Raw genomic sequence first — 17,448 nt, 5'->3', positions numbered from 1 at the left:
TAGCTGCTTTTTAATGGCTTACTGATTGACATTTCTGTTATTTAAAAAATGTATATATATTTCACCTTTATTTAATCAGGTAGGCCAGTTGAGAACAAGTTCTCATTTACAACTGCGACCTGGCCAAGATAAACAATGTAATTATCAAAAAGCATGTATTAAGTGGTTTATTCTATGAGTAGGTCAGAAAAGGAACATCAAGCCACAGTAGTAAAATAAATAGTCAGAGGCTCTTTATTTTATTATGTTAAGTCCTGTTTATACAGTGTGCTAACATGTCACTCTCCTGTATCCAGATTGTGGCCTGTAGACATTTCACCAATAATTAGAGAAACTCAGGTCATGTTTACACCTGATATTAACATGTGACTTTCCAATCAAGATGATCACTATCAGTTTATGGCTCTGTGTGTCTATACATGGTATTAACATTACCATCAACTGACAGGTGGATCCAAGCCTGCCATCTTCTGATCACAAGCAGGTATGCTAGCCACCGCTCTACACTGGCTCAGACCATAGCCAATGATGGAGGCCTCTAGTGGCCAAAAGGCTGTTATTAGCATGGGCTGATCCCTCCTGGTGACTCTGGAGTCATGTTCAACCGAGTCATCAGGAGGGATCTGCCAATCTTGAAGAAGAAAATTGACTACTTCAAAATGGAGATTGCCTCAATGGCACGTAGAGGACTCATCTTTGTCTATCTATCTCTATGGCTCGGACAGACAACCATTCGTTCAGTTCACAGGGGTCCTGGAAGGCACTCGGATTACAGTTTTGACTTAAGTGAAGTATTGTCCTAAGAAATGTCTATATAAATGTGTATATTCATTTTACATCATTTGTGAACGTCTGATGCGATTATTAATACATTATAGCAAATAATGAAAAGTGAAGGATTGTGTGAACTGGCGCTCTAGGACACTGGCTGCTGGTTCCCATGGCAGCAGGTCTCTTAGTCCCCTCATTAGATTGACCAGATCCTTCTTGTTCACCATAGAGGAAACAGGAGTTTCCTATTAACCTATAGAATTCCATCAGACTGTCACTTTTCACTCCTTTCTCCCCTTCTTCCAGCACACTGTAGTTCTGTTTGTGTTGCTTCTAGTCTCTTTAGGTCTTGGGCCTCCAGGCCAAAGACCCATTTTTCTCTGCAGTGAGTCAGTCTTGGGTCAAGGGCTTTTGGGGACTTTGACTATAAACACCATGGGGTCTTTGGCCTTGTTGCTGAAAGCCCTGCGGATGATCTCCACAGCGTGGGGGTGAGTCACGCCCTGCAGGGACACTCCATCCACTGACACCAGCTCAAATCCAGCCTGGGGATGCAACCAGAGGAAGGAAGGTTAGTGAATACATTTGTCTTGTGCATGCTCTGTTGCTCTAGTTTGTACACACACACACACACACACATTGCCCCCTTTCAATTCAACATCACTTTGCGTTGTTGTTTGACCTCAAAAACATTCTGATTGCATTGCTCTCTGTTCTCTTTCTATAATGTGGTGCCAAAGAGTCTAAATGCCCCGGTTCAAAACATGCATTACTCAAATACCCCCCTCAGATCAGTACTCTTCCCTCAAATAAAAGAGCTCCTTCAAAACGCTTATTATAACAAGGATCCCTTGAGATTACCTTGGGCCTCTCTCTCATCACTATGTTTGATTTCATCACTAGCGACATTCATATTTCCATTAATCGGGTCAATTCAAATTAGTTGGAAAAGATCTGAATGGAATGTGTGATGTTCATAAGGTGAAATGCCTATCCGAATGGTGGTTTATGGGTCATGTTGTAATGAGACCGGTTGTAGCCTTAGAGCTTATAACAGGTCATAACACAGGTTAGAACAGGTGTACCTTCAGGACTTCACACGTGGAGGCGGCTCCTCCTGGGAAGATCTTCTCTATCTTCACCACCGGCTGCACCTTGGACTCCATCCCACCAGAGATACTGATCCCTGGACCAGGAAAACAAAGGCATTATTACATACACAAACAATCAAAAATGTGTTGAATTGTATGAGTGAAACATCACATTTGTATTGGCTCTTTTGTAAGCTACTTTGCTGACCCCTTTCTATAATAATTAATTCATAAACACATATTACAGAGAAGTACTGGAGGTGCAATTGTTTGGTAAACCATGAGGATGGCAAACTGTGACACCGTGACATAAGAACTGTACATGAACTCACCCAGTGACTGCTTAGTCTTGGAGATGCTGACGGTTTTCAACTCGTACTTTATGACCGGAGCGCTGCCATTGAGGCCATTCTCAGAGGAGCTGGGATGACCGTTCACCTGCTCCCTTCCCAACCCCTCTGCTGTGAAGTCAGCGTCCAGGCCAGAGCCAAACACCTGGGACAACAGGGGCCTGCTGCGTCGAGGAGCACTCTGCAGAGTGAACACAGTTTCTTTCTCCCTTTTATCAGTTTTCTCCTTTTTACCCTTGGAAGTCCCATTCCTGAAGGGAGACCTCCCCCCGCTCTGAGATGGTATCTCCCTGGTCCATTGACACATCAAAGTGGACGGAGCGGACTGTACCACTGTGTCCTCGTAGAGTGGAGGGGGGGTCGGTGGTGTTGCTGTGGGCCAGCAGCCAGTTGGGGAGCAGGGGGCTGACGGGGGGAGGACGGAGGGAGTCTGAGGAGGCGTAGCCATCCACTGGGACGTCCAGCAGGGGGGGGGGAATGCTCTGGAGGTATGGGTGTGCTGCTGCCGGGGGCTCTGGGACGCAGACAGACGCAGCCGTTCTAACTCCTCCAGCAGCTGGCTCTCCCTCTCCACCTCCTGGGCACTGTGGAGCTCAAAGCCACCCTGGAAGTCTGCATGGGGATTCAGGAGTCAGTGTAACAACCAAGATCCTGGAGAGCAGACTTGTGTTCCAACACGACTTTAAAACCATGTTCCAATAATCATGGTCTTCAACCTGAACCACAATTAGTTGAATCAGGTGTGACAGTGCCGGGCTGGAACAAAAGCCTGCACTTCCTCCCCCAAGAATGAATTAAACACTGCTATACTGTAGATGGGACCGTACTGACCTGGGATAGGGGTGATGAGGTGTCGTCTGGGGGCTCGTCCAGACTGGGGGGAGCGCAGAAGTGGGGATCTGACTACATGATAAAGGAGGGGAGAAAAGGGGTAATTTAAAGAATGGAAATGCTTTCCTTTAAATGTATTGTTGAATGTACAGGTAGTGTGTACATTACTCTATGAATATGCATGTCTTTCCTCACCAGAACGGTACTTCAAGATATCATAGGCCTCCACTTCGAATGGGACCACCATGTTGTTGAAAAGCCCTAGGTCAGCTGGAGGCAGCAGCATTCTAAAGCGGAAGAGAGAGTTATTAGCTTATAAAAAGAACAGGATTGTTTTCATTGTCCAGTCATCAAATAATAGGATTTGTGAGTTAAGCCGAATGCTAAATCCGTCAACTGGCCGCTCCCCTTCCTATCTAAATCCTTAAAGTGAATGTTGTTACTATTGTTGTTGCCTCTCTGTGTACCTGATCTCTCTCAGCAGCAACAGCTTCTCAGGCCGGTCCAGCACGGCCAGCAGGTGGCGCACCAGGTTCTCCACCACACGCTCTGTTATGTACTGCAAGAGAATAGTGACTATAACACTGCATGCAAAAATCCATGGAATAAGGATGATAACAGTTAATATTTTCGGTGCCTCTCCTGCCCAGGCCCCAGGCTCCATACCCGTCGGCAGGTCTTCATGACGGAGGCCACCTCGTCCTCACTCAGCAGCCTGCGGGCCATGCCCTCCACCACCCCCAGCATCTCTGGATCCGGCCCGCTGGGTCTGCGCCTGCGCTCCCCATCTAGGGACATAACCAACACCCAGCTGGTTGTAGTATACCAACTCAACTCTATAACAAACTAACTCTGGTTTTAGCCATACTTATATTGACTCATAATGACAGAGTAAAACTCTGTTGAAATAACAGCTAGTTGTACCATTGACTAAAGTTATTCTCTTATAGTCTACAGGATCGTTGGAGGTACTACTAACCTCCGCCTGCCCCGGATTTGGGGGGGGACTTGGAGCGCCCCTTGGAGGTGTCTCTCCTGCGACCCCTGAACAGCAGGTTGACAAAGGTCTTGGAGCGCTGTAGGGTGCTCCTCTCAGGATTCTTCCCTCCTTTCTGCTGTTTCCTCTGCTTCGTCTGCTTCACCTCTATGGCAGGACAGGAAGGAGACAGGGCCTCAACCAAACAAGACTATACTCAGTCATTTTACAAAAACAAGTTCTTCTGAGTTGTCCAATCGTTGCAGTAAACTCCCTTTCTATCTAAACCAGTCCACCCCTCTGGCCTCACCTGCTACAGTGACCTGGCTCTGGGAGCGATGGATGGGCTGACTCGGTCTACTGAGGGCTATTAGGACGGCCGTTTTGGGGGACTCTCCTCTCTCCCTGCCTCCCTCCCCCCGGATGGCCGAGTCCTGCAGGAGGGTGGTGGCCCCCAGGCTGTGGCTAGTGTCCGCACCCATCCTGTGAGGCGAGGGGTCGGTCTGGATGGCGGTGTCAGTGCACTGGCCAGACTCAGACCTCTGGTCCTCAGTAGAGATACAGACGTCCACCATGTCCATGCCAAAGGGCAGGCTGGGGGGGAACATGACCTGAGACAGTCCGCTCAGAGAGGAGATAGGAGTCCCAGAGGACAAGGATGAGGCAGAGGAGTTGGAGTCCGAGCCCTGGGAGGAAGACTGCCGAGTCCCATTGCCACTGGCCACTGAGAGAGGAGACACACACATCAGTACAGATCTAGTGTTTGTTTTGAATTGTTTGTGTGGAAGATCTATATTCAAAAATAAAAGTTAGCAAAAGTCACCAGTGGCCCGTTGCTTTCTTAAATAATTCAAAACCACACCTGAAACATAATATAGGCTACATGAGGTAAGGAGATGGTTACATACACTTGTTAAGCCACCTGTATTCTGCCACCATCTCCTTATAGGCAGGGTATCGTCCCGCTTCCTGCAAAGATGCGGCCAGAGATATGCAAATAGGTTACAGTAGAGTTCTTGACCCATTCACCGGATCAAGAGTAACTCTAGAACCACAAAGACAGAATCATATATAACGTAGAGAAAGAGCAGCAAAAAGGTCCACACGTCGACAACAAGCAATGGAAATCGTTTTCTTCCCAACACATATTCCACCTTTGACATGCTTCGTACTGTTATTTTCCCTAGTACTGGTAATAGTGTTTCCCTTTTAAAGAGGGGCCAAGGCGAGGTAAAGAATTGGAAAACATTAAGCTACAAAACGTGCCTGTGTGCTTTAGATCATCACCTGATCCTGGCTGAGCTGCCTGGTGAATAATGCATGCAGCCTGGATATTTTTCACAGGGTGAAACCCAAACCGCCACAGGTAAAGTGAGCGAGCAATATTACGACTGTACGCCAGCTGTCTGCCCTGCAACGCAACCTGCTCTCTTGGTGTGTGTACTGTAGCAACGGTGTGTGTGTGCGTGTGTGTGTGTGTGTGTGTGTGTGTGTGTGTGTGAAAGAGAGACAGTGAGTGAGTGACTGTGTGGGCCATTTTCACTGACCATTACAATTGGGCTACACACTTTCTCAATGGAGAGTAGTCATGGTTCATTCTGGAAGGTGATACACCGCCATTACCAGGTCGTCAATACACCAAGAAGCATGGATCTCCACGTGTAAATATGAACGCAGCGGTGGAAAAAATCTATAACAATCTCATTTGGATCTATATGGAATCACAGGCTCCAATTGTCTGTTTTCAAAGTCTTCGACGTTCAAGGTAGTAGAAGGTCAACCTCCTCACTCACCTTGATGGTCAGCATGATGTGTGTGTGGCTCTTCAGCACCTCCACGGCACTGCTGTGGCTGATGTCCTCAAAGCTTACACCGTTGGCCGCAAGGATCTGGTCGCCCATATTGATGCCGTTCCGTTCACCCAAACCACCAGGATCCAATCTGACACCGCACACGTCATAATATCACTGAACAGCGCAGGGCATAAGAGTCCAGCACAGCACAGGAAATACAGACACTTCAAACTAAGCAAGGATTTAAATGATGAATTCAAAAAGCGGTTCAACTTTATTTCTAATGATTTCTTTGTTTCTCAAGCCGGAGATGTTACAGTATGAGCCTACTTGGAGACGTAGATGCCCAGGCCGAACTCCTTGCCCCCTCGGATGTTGAAGCCCAGGCAATAGTCATCTGAGGTGGTGTAGAGGTGGATGATCCTCCGCAGGGCCCCATCTGAGCTGGCCACCGAGGCGGAGGGTGTACGCCCACTCTCCTCCACCACCATCCTACCGTGGATCAGATCCACCCTGCAATGGAGATATGTTATGGGGTCGAATGTTTTTGTGACGTATACTGGCACATATGGGTACACACTGTAATAGAGTTCTGCTCTATTACAAGTAATCAAACCATTGACAGTGTCCAAAACATTATGAACACCTGCTCTTTCCATGACAGACTGACCAGGTGAAAGCTATAATCCCTTACTGATGTCACTTGTTAAATCCACTTCAAATCAGTGTAGATGAAGGGGAGGTGACGGGTTAAAGAAGGATTTTTAAGCCTTGAGACAACTGAGACATGGATTGTGTATGAGATATTGAATTGCCTTTGAGCGGTGTATGGTAGTAGGTGCCAGGCACACGAGTTTGAGTCAAGAACTGTAACGCTGCTGTTTTTTTTACGCTCAACACTCTGTGTATACTGGTACATAAGGATCTACACTGCAATAGAGTTATACTCTAACATTTAGGCTAAGAGTAATCGAACCATTGATATATACTGTATACATGTATCAAATACATGTAAAGACATGATCAGACCTATATAAGTACTTAAAGAAACTATGGAATTTAAGTTGCTAATTAGATAAAGCTTTATTGACAGGATTCTAACTAAACACAATCAAATCAGAGACTATTCAAGGGGTGAAAGGGACTCAATTCCAAACTGTGGCTCTGAATTGACAGAGAATGTGTAATGAATAAATCGGAGGTCTGTGCTTACCAGGTTGTCTTCTCTTTGGAGTAGCGGATACCGGGTACTTTGCCCACGCGTCTCACCACCATCCTCAGTCTGTTGTTCCCTGTCAGGACTTTAACTGCACTGCTCATAGTGATGCTCTCCAAGCTCACCCCATTCACCTCCACCAGCTTGTCCCCCACACACAGGCCTGACTGCTCTGTGGACATATGCAGTGCATTCGTAAAGTATTCAGACCCCATGACTTTTTCCACATTTTGGTACGTTGCAGCCTTATTCTTAAAAAAAAAAAATGTAATCCATAAGTATTCAGACCCTTTACTCAGTACATTGTTGAAGCCCCTATGGCAGCGATTACAGCCTCAAGTCTTCTTGGGTATGACGCTACAAGCTTGGCACACCTGTATTTGGGGAGTTTCTCCCATTCTTTTACGCAGATCCTCTCAAGCTCTGTCAGGTGGGATGGGGAGTGTCGCTGCACAGCTATGTTCGATCGGGTTCATGTCCTGGCTCTGGCTGGGCCACTCAAGGACATTCAGAGATAAAAATGCCATTGTAAAAATGGTGCCGGAGCAGAAGGCATACGTTTTACGTGCCCCCAACTGATTGTGTTTTTGTTTGTTTATCTGCGTTGTTTGTAACTTTATTTTTATACTATTTATGTACATAATGTTGCTGCTACCGTCTCTTATGACCGAAAATTACTTCTAGACATCAGGACTGAGATTACTCATCATGGACTAGCAGAATCCTTTTTCTTCTTTCACGGCTCTGACGAGGCCGAGGTGGAGGATATACGGCTCCCTTCGGGAACAGGCACCCGACCCCAGTGATCTGCATGAAGAGGAGGCGGAGAAAGAGGCCGGAGAACGGTCTGCCTTCTGAGGAGTAGGAGGCGATCGAATAAACCCCCACTCCCCTCAATTCTGCTAGCAAACATACAATCTTTGGACAATAAAATGGACGAGTTATTGGGACGATTAAACTACCAATGGGACATTAAAAACTGTAACATCTTATGCTTCACGGAGTCGTGGCTGAACGACGACAATATCCACATACAGCTGGCTGGTTATACGATGTACCGGCAGGATAGAACAGCGGCGTCTGGTAAGACAAGGGGTGGCGGTCTATGTATTTTTGTAAACAACAGCTGGTGCACGATATCTAAGGAAGTCTCGAGCTATTGCTCGCCTGAGGTAGAGTTTCTCATGATAAGCTGCAGACCACTACCTACCGAGATAGTTTTCATCTATATTCTTTGTAGCTGTTTACATACCACCACAGTCAGAGGCTGGCACCAAGATAGCATTGAATGAGCTGTATTCCGCCATAAGCAAACAAGAAAACGCTCAATCAGAGGCGGCGCTCCTAGTAGCCGGGAATTTTAATGCAGGGAAACTTAAATCAGTTTTACCTCATTTCTATCAACATGTTAAATGTGCAACCAGAGGGAAAATAACTCTGGACCACCTATACTCCACACACAGAGATGCATACAAAGCTCTCCCTCACCCTCCATTTGGGAAATCTGACTATAATTCTATCCTCCTGATTCCTGCTTACAAGCTAAACTTAAAGCAGGAAGCACCAGTAACTACATCAATAAAAAAGTGGTCAGATGAAGCAGATGCTAAGCTACAGGACTGTTTTGCTAGCACAGACTGGAATATGTTCCGGGATTCCTCTAATGGCATTGAGGAGTACACCACATCTGTCATTGACTTCATCAATAAGTGCATCGATGACGTCTTCCCCACAATTGAAGTCGGAAGTTTCCATACACCTTAGCCAAATACATTTAAAAACTCAGTTTTTCACAATTCCTGACATTTAATCAGAGTAAAAATTCCCTGTCTTAGGTCAGTTAGGATCACCACTTTATTTAAAAAATGTGAAATGTCAGAATAATAGAGAGAATGATGTATTTCAGCTTTTATTTCTTTCATCACATTCCCAGTGGGTCAGAAGTTTACAAACACTCAATTAGTATTTGGTAGTATTGCCTTTCAATTGTTTAACTTGGGTAAAATGTTTTGGGTAGCCTTCCACAAGCTTCCCACAATAAGTTGGGTGAATGTTGGCCCATTCCTCCTGACAGAGCTGGTGTGACTGAGTCAGGTTTGTAGGCCTCCTTGCTCACACATGCTTTTTCAGTTCTGCCCACAAATTTTCTATAGGATTGAGGTCAGGGCTTTGTGATGGCCACTCAAATACCTTCACTTTGTTGTCCTCCATTTTGCCACAACTTTGGAAGTATGCTTGGGGTCATTGTCCATTTGGAAGACCCATTTGCGACCAAGCTTTAACTTTCTGACTGATGTCTTGAGATGTTGCTTCAATAAATCCACAGAATTTTCCTTCCCCATGAGGCCATTTTATTTTGTGAAGTGCACCAGTCCCTCCTGCAGCAAAGCACCCCCACAACATGATGCTGCCATCCCCGTGCTTCACGGTTGGGATGGTGTTCTTCGGCTTGCAACCCTCCCCCTTTATCCTCCAAACATAACGATGGTCATTATGGCCAAACAGTTCTATTTTTGTTTCATCAGACCAGAGGACATTTCTCCAAAAAATACGATCTTTGTCCCCATGTGCAGTTGCAAACTGTAGTCTGGCTGTTTTATGGCGGTTTTGGAGCAGTGGCTTCTTCCTTGCTGAGCGGCCATTCAGGTTATGTCGATATAGGACTCGATTTACTGTGAAAATGGAAACTTTGTACCTGATTCCTTCAGCATCTTCACAAGGTCCTTTACGGTCATTCTGGGATTGGTTTGCACTTTTCGCACCAAAGTATGTTCATCTCTAGGAGACAGAACACGTCTCCTTCCTGAGCGGTATGACGGCTGATTTCCTTTGATTTTCAATGATGTCAAGCAAAGAGGCACTGAGTTTGAAGGTAGGCCTTGCAATACATCCACAGGTACACCTCCATTTGACTCAAATTATGTAAATTATCCTATCAGAAGCTTCTAAAGCCATGACATCATTTTCTGGAATTTTCCAAGCTGTTTAAAGGCACAGTCAACTTAGTGTATGTAAATGTCTGACCCACTGGAATTGTGATACAGTGAATTATAAGTGAAATAATCTGTCTGTAAACAATTGTTGGAAAAATTACTTGTGTCATGCACAAAGTAGATGTCCTCACCGACTTGCCAAAACTATAGTTTGTTAACAAGAAATGTGTGGAGTGGTTGAAAAACTAGTTTTAATGACTCCAACCTATGTAAACTTCCGACTTCAACTGTACATACCCCAGCAAGAAACCATGGATTACAGGCAGCATCCGCACTGTGCTAAAGGCTAGAGTTGCCGCTTTCAAGGACCTTATAAGAAATCCCGCTATGCCCTCCGATGAACCATCAAACAGACAAAGTGTCAATACAGGACTAAGATCGAGTCATACTACACTGGCTCTGATGCTCGTCGGATGTGGCAGGGGCTGCAAACCATTACAGACTACAAAGAGAAGCACAGCCGAGAGCTGCCCAGTGACACGAGCCAACCGGACAAGCTAAACTACTTCTATGCTCGCTTTGAGGCAAATAACACTGAAACATGCATGAGAGCACCAGCTATACTGGAAGACTTTGTGATCACACTCTCCGCAGCCGATGTGAGTAAGACCTTTAGACAGGTCAACAGTCACAAGGATGCAGGGTGAGACGGATTACCAGGATGTGTACTGCGAGCATGCGCTGACCACCTAGAAAGTGTCTTCACTGACATTTTCAACCTCTCCCTGTCCGAGTCTGTAATACCAACATGTTTTAAGCAGACCACCATAGTCCCTGTGCCCAAGACCACTAGGGTAACCTTCCTAAATGACTACCGACCCGTAGCACTCACATCTGTAGCCATGAATTGCTTTGAAAGGCTGGTCATGGCTCACATCAACACCATCATCCCAGAACCCCTAGACCCACTCCAATTTGCATACCACCCCAACAGATCCACAGATGATTCAGTCTCTATTGCACTCCACACTGCCCTTTCCCACCTGGACAGAAGGAACACCTATGCGAGAATGCTATTCATTGACTACAGCTCAGCGTCGTGCCCTCAAAGCTCATCAATAGGCTAAGGACCCTGGGACTAAACACCTCCCTCTGCAACTGGATCCTGGACTTCCTGACGGACCGCCCCAGGCGGTAAGGGTAGGTAACAACACATCCGCCATGCTGATCCTCAACATTGGGGCCCCTCAGGGGTGCGTGCTCAGCCCCCTGCTGTACTCCCTGTTCACTCATGACTGCAAGGCCAGGCACGACTCCAACACCATCATTAAATTTGCCAATGACACAACAGTGGTAGGCCTGATCACCAACAACAACGAGGCAGCCTATAGGGAGGAGGTCAGAGACCTGGCCATGTGGTGCCAGGACAACAACCTCTCCCTCAACGTGATCAAGACAAAAGAGATGATTGTGGACTACAGGAAAAATGTGATCGAGCACGCCACCATTCTCATCGACGGGGCTGCAGTGGAGCAGGTTGAGAGCTTCAAGTTCCTTGGTGTCCACATCACCAACAATCTAACATGGTCCAAAACACACCAAGACAGTCGTGAAGAGGGCACGACAAAGCGTATTCCCCCTCAGGAGACTGAAAAGATTTGGAATGGGTCCTCAGATCATCAAAAGGTTTTACAGCTGCACCATCGAGAGCATCCTGACTGGTTGCATCACTGCCTGGTATGGCAACTGCTCGGCCTCTGACAGCAAGGCACTACAGAGGGTAGTGCAAACAGCCCAGTACATCACTGGGGCCAAGCTTCCTGCCATCCAGGACCTCTATACCAGGCGGTGTCAGAGGAAGGCCCTGAAAATTGTCAAAGACTCCTCCCACCCTAGTCACAAACTGTTCTCTCTGCTACCACATGGCAAGCAGTACTGGAGCTCCAAGTCTAGGTCTAAGAGGCTTCTAAACAGCTTCTACCCCCGAGCCATAAGACTCCTGAACATCTAGTCAAATGGCTACCCAGACTATTCACATTGCCCCCCTCCCCACACCACTGCCACTCTCTGTTGTCATCTATGCATAGTCACTTTAATTAACTCTAACTACATGTACATACTACCTCAACTAACCGGTGCCCCCGCACATTGACTCTGTACCGGCACACCCCTGTATATATTGTTATTTTTTACTGCTCCTCTTTAATTTCTTGTTACTTTTATCTCTTATTCTTATCCATGTTTTTTAAAACTGCACTGTCGGTTAGGGGCTCGTAAGTAAGCATTTTACTGTAAGGTTGATTTGTCCCAAAGCCACTCCTGCGTTGTCTTGGCTGTGTGCTTAGGGTTGTTGTCCTGTTGGAAGGTGAACCTTCTCCCCAGTCTGAGGTCCTGAGCGCTCTGGCGCAGGTTTTCATCAAGGATCTCTCTGTACTTTGCTCCATTCATCTGTCCCTCGATCCTGACTAGTCTCCCAGTCCTTGCCTCTGAATAACATCCCCACAGCATGATGCTACCACCACCATGCTTCAACGTAAGGATGGTGCCAGGTTTCCTCCAGACATGAAGCTTGGCATTCAGGCCAAAGAGTTCAGTCTTGGTTTCATCATACCAGAGAATCTTGTTTCTCATGGTCTGAGAGTCCTTTAGGTGACTTTTGGCCATCTCCAAGCAGGCTGTCATGTGCCTTTTACTGAGGAGTGGCTTCCTTCTGGCCACTCTTCCATAAAGGCCTGATTGGTGGAGTGCTGCAGAGATGGTTGTCCTTCTGGAAGGTTCTCCCATCAACACAAAGGAACTCTGGAGCGCTGTCAGAGTAACCATCAGGTTTGTAGTCACCTCCCTGACCAAGGCCCTTCTCCCCCGATTGCTCAGTTTGACCGGGTGGGCAGCTCTAGCAAGAGTCTTGGTGGTTCCAAACTTCTTCCATTTAAGAATGATGGAGGCCACTGTGTTCTTGGGGACCTTCAATGCTGCAGAAATGTTTTGGTACCCTTCCCCAGATCTTTGCCTCGACACAATCCTATCTCGGAGCTCTACGGACAATTCCTTCGACCTTATGGCTTGGTTTTTACTCTGACATATACTGTCCACTGTGGAACCTTATATAGACAGGTGTGTGCCTTTCCAAATCATGTCCAATCAATTGAATTTACCACAGGTGGACTCCAATCAAGTTGTAGAAACATCTCAAGGATGATCAATGGAAACAGGATGCACCTGAGCTCAATTTTGAGTCTCATTGCAAAGGGTCTGAATACTTAAATATTTGTAGTCATTTATTTGCAAACATTTCTAAAAACCTGTTTTCGCTTTGTCGTTATGGGGTATTGTGTGTAGATTGATGAGGGGGGAAAAATGATTTAATCCATTTTAGAATAAGGCTGTAACGTAACAAAATGTGGAAGAAGTCAAGGGGTCTGAATACTTTCTGAATGCCCTGTACAGTACATGCATGGACACAGACATACAGATGCAGACGCTCACACAGTCGGTCTCTCAATTTAAAAACAGTCAAGGTAGAACAGTGTCACTCATGTTATGTCACACCTGTCATGTGTAGACTAAATGTGTAACACAGATATATAGTTGTCTGGATGTATTTTTTACCTGCGGAGCTGTTGTCCTCTACCTTGCTGACAAAGATGCTGAGGCCGTGCTCTGAGCCTCCACGCACGCTGAAGCCCAGCCTGCCATCCACACTCTTATCCACTGTGACCGTATGGATGTCCTCACTGTCATCTCCACCTGACAAACACGTCATAGATCAATACAGATACTACCAGGTGAACCCCAAGAGGAAATTCTGCTGTAAGTTTGATGAGTGACACTTTGATAATATAAGGGATCACAAAAAGGCACTTTTCGCCTGTATGTCATACGGGGTTAATTTTATGCCACAATATATAATCTGTCTTCAAAGAGCTGAACACATTAATTAAGAAAACGAATGGTGCTTAACTTGTCTGTGTAGCAGTATATGGATTGTGATGAGGGGAGGCCTATATGCCAAACACCGGTCATGCCTTAGAGGGCACGCTAATCTGATCTGAGCCAATCTCCGGTGTGGTGTACCAGAGCGGCAGCCTCACCGTCCACAGGAGAGTTGATGAGGATGACCCGGCCCATGGGGGAGGAAGATCGGATTCCACGGCGCTGCTGCTGCTTCCGGAGGAGGTGGCGCGTAGCCGTGCCTGACCTCTGAGTCCCGGGGGTTGCGTCCCTGCAGGAGGGGTCTGACGAGTGAGCCATGGCCAGGAGCTGGGTCCTCTTTCACACACGCCTACCCAGTACACACTCCTCCAGGGGCTCAGCGCTGGATGAAGGAGCCTAGAACAGAAGGAGATGGAGGCTCAGGGTTGATGAAACCAGATCATAGTACAATTCAATGGCTTGAAATTGTCATAAATGCATGCACTGAAGCCAGAACATAAACTAACAGAATATATTGGCATGATTGAGTAGCATGGTAACTCACCAGTGCAGATGGGTGGTTTGTGACATGTTGGCAGACCCTCTGCCTCCCTGGACTCACACTCTGGTCCATTCCTGGCCATGGTGAATCTCACTCCCCCACCTAACACCATGAGAAACACAGACCTGTCCAATGTATGCAGTAGGTAAGATATCATGCAGGGTCAGATACCTCATCCAATTGAATAACCAACCAAATGTTATGTGCGAACTGATAAGGATACATGTTGCTCAATTATTTCAAACATGCTGCAATTTCTTAGATCATATCGACTGTAGGTTGAGCAATGATGAACGGCTGAGCTCTTTTTGATAACGGTTTCTTAAGCTGACTTTCATCAACCTGCCTGACCCAATTACAGACACGATGTCACATGTTTTCGATGCCATGGATACCTTGGACTAAACTTAACCCAATGCGTGATAAACCCGGTGTCGTCATGAAGGAGGATTTCCCCCATGCGCCTACGGCTTGTTCGGGACCTTGGACAGCGACGTTGAACTAACTGCGTAAATAGAATGCACTGTTGGCAACATTATGTTAGTCAAGCATCCCAAACTACTGGCATGTAAAGTAGACCGGCCTTAAAGTACACTTTCCTTACTATTATATGTTTTATTAGAGGTAATGCGTACGTTATCTGCGTAGTTCGTCAGCAACAGCCTGGGAGCTGTACAATAGCCTACCGTGGCATGTTTGCCATTTCTATATAGTCTAATTAAAATAAATAAATAAAATAAAACGCTCTGACAAAATGAATTGTACGGCTGAAAAATACATTTATAAAAACTAAAGCGTTGATTATGTGCAGATATTCACCAGCACCATTTCACCAACAATGACTGACTACTAAGTTGCTGGAAGGTGTTAACGCTACATTAATTCACTCGACAGCATACAGATATCCTCGGATAAACTCAAGCTATTGTTTTAACCGGATTTTTAAGTTTTAAAATTACCTTTGTCCATGTTGTGTTGAATGACCTAGCTCACCTGGGAAAAGCACAAAGCTATCGAAGTCCCGCCCTCTACAGCAATGTGATTGGATGTCTTCATTTTGACTGGGACACAAAACTGCTTTCAGATTGGCTGCTGAACCAGCTCATTGTTCCTCTGAGTAGGAAATACAGGTAGGCAACTCATGGCAAATAGGCATACTATATCCTAATTTTATGAGCCATATTTTTATAAAAGCCATAATAATCAATTTCGATATCAAATAAAGGTATTTGATCAAATCCACTGTGTCCTGACGTAAAAGCAATCTTCATTTAGAGCGTTGTGCCAGTAACCCGAAAGGTTGCCGAATCGAATCCCCGAACTGACAAGGTAAAAATCTATCGTTCTGCCCCTTGTATCCCCCTTTCCCCATTGTGCTTTTTTTTTTTACATTGTCTAAATGATACTCCAGTGGAAACAAAAGGCTCAGTTTATTGTCCGTGAGGGTATACAGTACAATGAAAAACAATTTTATCAGCCTGTCAGGTATGAGCTGGTTGGAGTGGTGGAACTGAGTGTAATGCATCAGCTCTGGTCCCTCAACAGTTTAGACCCAGACCATCATTAACACACTCACAGAACTACAACACCTTCAGCATTGTTAAAGACATATCTAACATAGCGAAATGACTTGTGCAACACACCCTTACTGAACACTGAGGTCAAAATAGATCTATATACTTAATTTATGTTTTCTTTGTATACGAATCAGATGGTTTTCTTAGCTTCTGTATATTGTTGAAGTCTTTGCTTTGCCTACCATACATACACTGAACAACATTTTTTAAGCATCATGTAAAGTGTTGGTCCCACGTTTCATGAACAGAAATAAAAGATCCCAGAAATGTTCCATATGTACAAAAAGCTTATTTCTCTCAAATATTGCGCACAACGTTGTTTACATCCCTGTTAGTGAGCATGCATCCTTTGTCAAGATAATCCATCACCTGACATATGGGGCATATCAAGAAGCTGACTAAATAGCATCATCATTACACAGGTTCACCTTCTGTTGGGGACATTAAAAAGCCACTAAAATGTTAAGTTTTGTCACAACACAATGCCACAGATGACTCAAGTTTTTAGGGAGTATGCAATTGGCATGCTGACTGCAGGAATGTCCACCAGAGCTATTGCCAGAGAATTGAATGTTAATTTCTCTACCATAAGTCGCCTCAACATCGTTTTAGAGAATTTGGCAGTACGTCCAACCAGCCTCACAACCACAGACCATGTGCATGGCATTGTGTGGGTGAGCGATTTGCTGATGTCAACGTTGTGAACAGAGTGCCCCATGATGGCAGTGGGGTTATGGTATGGGCAGGCATAAACTAGGAACAACAAACACAATTGCATTTTATCGATGGAAATTTGAACGCACAAAAATACCCTGACAAGATCCTGTTGCCATCGTGAGGCCCATTTTTTTTAAGGTACAGTACCAGTCAAAAGTTTGGACACACCTACTCATTTAAGGGTTTTTCTTTACTTTGACTATTTTCTACATTGTAGAATAATAGTGAATACATCAAAACTATGAAATAACACATATTGAATCATGTAGTAACCAAAAAAGTGTTAAACAAATCAAAATATAAAATATATTAGATTCTTCAAAGTAGCCACCCTTTTGCCTTGATGACAGCTTTGCACACTCTTGGCATTCTCTCAACCAGCTTCATGAGGTAGTCACCTGGAATGCATTTCAATGAACAGGTGTGCCTTGTTAAAAGTTAATTTGTGGAATGTATTTCCTTAATGTGTTTGAGCCAATCAGTTATGTTGTGACAAGGTAGGGGTGGTATACAGAAGATAACCATATTTGGTAAAAGACCAAGTCCATATTATGACAAGAACAGCTCAAATAAGCTAAGAGAAACAACAGCCCATTACTTTAAGACATGAAGGTCAGTCAATCAAGAACGTTGAAAGTTTCTTCAAGTGCAGTTGCAAAAACCATCAAGCGCTATGATGAAACTGGCTCTCATGAGGAATGCCACAGGAAAGGAAGACC

At 45.3% G+C, this 17,448-nt stretch overlaps 1 protein-coding gene across 2 annotated transcripts; it reads right to left on the bottom strand.

Moving 5' to 3' along the window:
- Positions 1-23: 23 nt before the first annotated feature.
- On the bottom strand, positions 24-17,123 carry LOC106579276 (PDZ domain-containing protein 7). 2 transcript variants are annotated; one of them, XM_014159044.2, is made up of 17 exons: positions 15,395-17,123; positions 14,439-14,560; positions 14,053-14,290; positions 13,571-13,708; positions 7,026-7,200; positions 6,143-6,325; positions 5,813-5,960; positions 4,928-4,988; positions 4,330-4,743; positions 4,023-4,187; positions 3,710-3,831; positions 3,511-3,602; positions 3,239-3,330; positions 3,044-3,115; positions 2,195-2,824; positions 1,857-1,957; positions 24-1,316 (listed from the first exon to the last, which is right to left on the bottom strand). In XM_014159044.2, the coding sequence occupies exons 3-17, from the start codon at positions 14,210-14,212 to the stop codon at positions 1,173-1,175; spliced, it is 2,697 nt and encodes an 898-aa protein (XP_014014519.2). In that variant the 5' UTR covers positions 14,213-14,290; positions 14,439-14,560; positions 15,395-17,123; the 3' UTR covers positions 24-1,172. The 2 variants fall into 2 exon arrangements, with proteins under 2 accessions (XP_014014519.2, XP_045558463.1); XM_045702507.1 differs by having other exon boundaries at positions 14,439-17,123.
- Between the last annotated feature and the right edge of the window lie 325 nt (positions 17,124-17,448).

Source organism: Salmo salar, chromosome ssa19 (assembly GCF_905237065.1).
Source record: "Salmo salar chromosome ssa19, Ssal_v3.1, whole genome shotgun sequence".
In the NCBI taxonomy this organism is placed as follows: domain Eukaryota; kingdom Metazoa; phylum Chordata; class Actinopteri; order Salmoniformes; family Salmonidae; genus Salmo; species Salmo salar.
This window is presented reverse-complemented; position numbering and strand designations above follow the sequence as displayed.